The following is a 2,559-nucleotide window of genomic DNA, read 5'->3' as shown; positions in this document are numbered from 1 at the left end:
TGATGGATGGATGGATGATGGATGGATGGATGATGCTCTACAGCAGCAGATGTTGATGTTTAGAACATTTCTGAAGAACCTTCTAGAACTGAAAACTTATTCTGATGAGGAGGAACATTAAACAGGAAGTTCCAGTAGGGGAGCTAATGAAGCTAATGGGGCTAAATAAGCTAGTTAGGCTAAGGAAGTTAATGAAGCTAGTTAGGCTAATGAGGCTAATAAAGCTAGTTAGGCTAATGAAGTTAGTTAGGCTAATGAAGCTAGTGAGGGACCCCCCTTCATGGAGGCAGAAGGTCCGTGGCTGCAGGTCCAGAACCCGGGATCTCTGGTCCCGCTCAGACTCGGACCCGGTGTTCCTTCTAACTGTTGCATAACTCCTGAAGGTGACGGAGGGGGCGGGACTTCCGCCCGGACTCTCTAACAGGGAAGTCGTCGTGTTACTTTCTCTCAGCGTCACGGTTCTGCTTCGTGGGAGAAAACTCGCCAAATCAGCGGATCGAAGCTGTTCCGACGGGCGGAAATCCGACCAGGGCGAGGTCCGGTTCCAGCCCCGCTCTGCTGAGGTCCATCCGAACCGGGCTGCCAGGGAGGGAGTGAGCCGGCAGGAGGCGGAGGGTGAGGGTGAGACCCACGGCAGGCTGAGTGAGTGAGAGAGTGGGTCTGAGTACCTGTGGAGCTGAGTCTGAGTGGGTTGTCACGTCTGTGGAAATATGGGTCTGTCTGTGGAGCAGCAGGTGGTGGTGGGGGGATGTTCTGGATCTATACAGCCAGTATAGATCCAGAACATCCAGAACCTTCAGCTGTTTGGAAGAATCAGCTCAGCTCAGCAGAGACAAACAACCTTTCACACTCAGTCACACCTTAGGAGGATTTAAAGACAGTTAACCTAACAGCCATGTTTTTGGACTGTGGGAGGAAGTTGGAGTACCCAGAGAGAACCCACGCATGCTCAGGGAGAACATGCAGACTCCATGCAGAAAGACACCGGCTCTTTCGGACCTAGAAATCAGACCTAGAACCTTCTTGCTGCAAGGCCTGCTGCCTTTTAGCCCCAGCTGGTTTCCCTTAGAAAGAAAAGTTGGAATCTGGTTGATCTGGATCTACGAAGTGACCTGAGATGATAGGATGTGAATTGGAGCTATAGAAATAAACTGAATAGAATTGAATGGAGTTGGTCATAGTCTGTGGGTCTGAGTGGGTCATGGTCTGAGTGGGTCATGGTCTGAGTGGGTCAGGGTGTGAGTGGGTCAGGGTGTGAGTGGGTCATGGTGTGAGTGGGTCAGGGTGTGAGTGGTTCAGGGTCTGAGTGGGTCATGGTGTGAGTGGGTCAGGGTCTGAGTGGGTCAGGGTGTGAGTGGGTCAGGGTGTGAGTGGGTCAGGGTGTGAGTGGGTCAGGGTGTGAGTGGGTCATGGTGTGAGACGTGGGTTCCTGTTTCTTACGGGTGATAAGGGGAGGTGGATGAGGCCCCGCTGGGCCCTCAGTGATTTTAATTGTCGCTCTGCTCTGGTTTTCCAGGTTGAGGATTATTAATCCAGGATGACTCCTGTTTAATCCTGAGAAGATGCTGGATTCTAACCCCACCAGCTGAACCAGAACACATGAGCCTGTGATGAACCAGGACGTAGACGGACCCTCCCCTATCCCGCTCCTTTTGTCTGAATCCAGGACACTGACCGCTCCCTGTTTATCTGGGCCATGTTCCGGAAAAGAAGCTCCCTCATTCTATGCGGAACCTTCCTGTTTGTCACCTGGAACGCCGTGCTGGTGCTGCTGCTGTGGGGGAGAGCTCCATCCGGCCAGGGGGGCGAGCGGCGGGGGGATCCGGTGCCGATGCCCACCAGCGACATGGTGGGAGACGTGATCCGTATCGCCGAGTCCTTTGAATCGGAGCTGGAAAAGCAGAAGGCCATCCTGTCCCAGATCCTGAGCCACCGGTCGCTCTGGAAGCCGTCGGACGGAAAGAGGACGAAGGTCAGCGCCCCCGCCCAGCCCGTCATTCCCATCCTGGTGATGGCGTGTAACCGCATCACGGTGAGGCGCTGCCTGGACAAGCTGCTGCAGCACCGGCCCTCCGCAGAGCTCCACCCCATCATAGTGAGCCAGGACTGCGGGCACGCCGACACCGCCGCCGTCATCAGCTCCTATGGAGATAAGGTGGCCCATCTGAAGCAGCCGGACCTTTCCGACATTCCCGTCCGTCCTGAGCACAAGAAGTTTCAGGGTTACTACAAGATCTCCAGACACTACCGCTGGGCCCTGAACCAGGTCTTCAGGACCATGTCCCACTCGTCTGTGGTGATCGTGGAGGACGACCTGGAGGTACCTGCTGTCCCTCAGTCTGCGGCAGGGGGGACGCTCCTCTATCCTGCAGCTTCAGGTGTGTCCTCAGTCCAACGCAGCCAGTAGGAGAAAGGAGGAGGTCCTTAGGACGTCTTAGATGGTCACTGTGACCCAGGGGCCGATTTAGGAAATGTGGGGCCCTGGGCAAAGACAGGCAGGGGCCCCTCTGAATGGAGAAGACATAGAACAGACCCATCCACCAGATAGAGAAATGTTAA

The 2,559-nt window shown here is 55.0% G+C and overlaps 1 protein-coding gene across 2 annotated transcripts in view; it reads left to right on the top strand.

Annotated features, from left to right (window-relative positions):
* Positions 1-363: 363 nt before the first annotated feature.
* Positions 364-2,559, top strand: part of mgat1 (mannosyl (alpha-1,3-)-glycoprotein beta-1,2-N-acetylglucosaminyltransferase) — a 4,484-nt gene continuing 2,288 nt past the window's right edge. The window contains exons 1-2 of one of the 2 annotated variants that reach the window (XM_015405328.1): positions 364-642; positions 1,517-2,320. In XM_015405328.1, coding sequence (XP_015260814.1) covers positions 1,697-2,320 — 624 coding nt within the window. In that variant the 5' untranslated portion in view covers positions 364-642; positions 1,517-1,696. The remainder of the gene's footprint in view (positions 643-1,516; positions 2,321-2,559) is intronic. The other variant, XM_015405327.1, reaches the window with a different exon arrangement.

Source organism: Cyprinodon variegatus, unplaced genomic scaffold (genome assembly GCF_000732505.1).
Source record: "Cyprinodon variegatus isolate N-32 unplaced genomic scaffold, C_variegatus-1.0 Scaffold2145, whole genome shotgun sequence".
NCBI lineage: Eukaryota > Metazoa > Chordata > Actinopteri > Cyprinodontiformes > Cyprinodontidae > Cyprinodon > Cyprinodon variegatus.
This window is presented reverse-complemented; position numbering and strand designations above follow the sequence as displayed.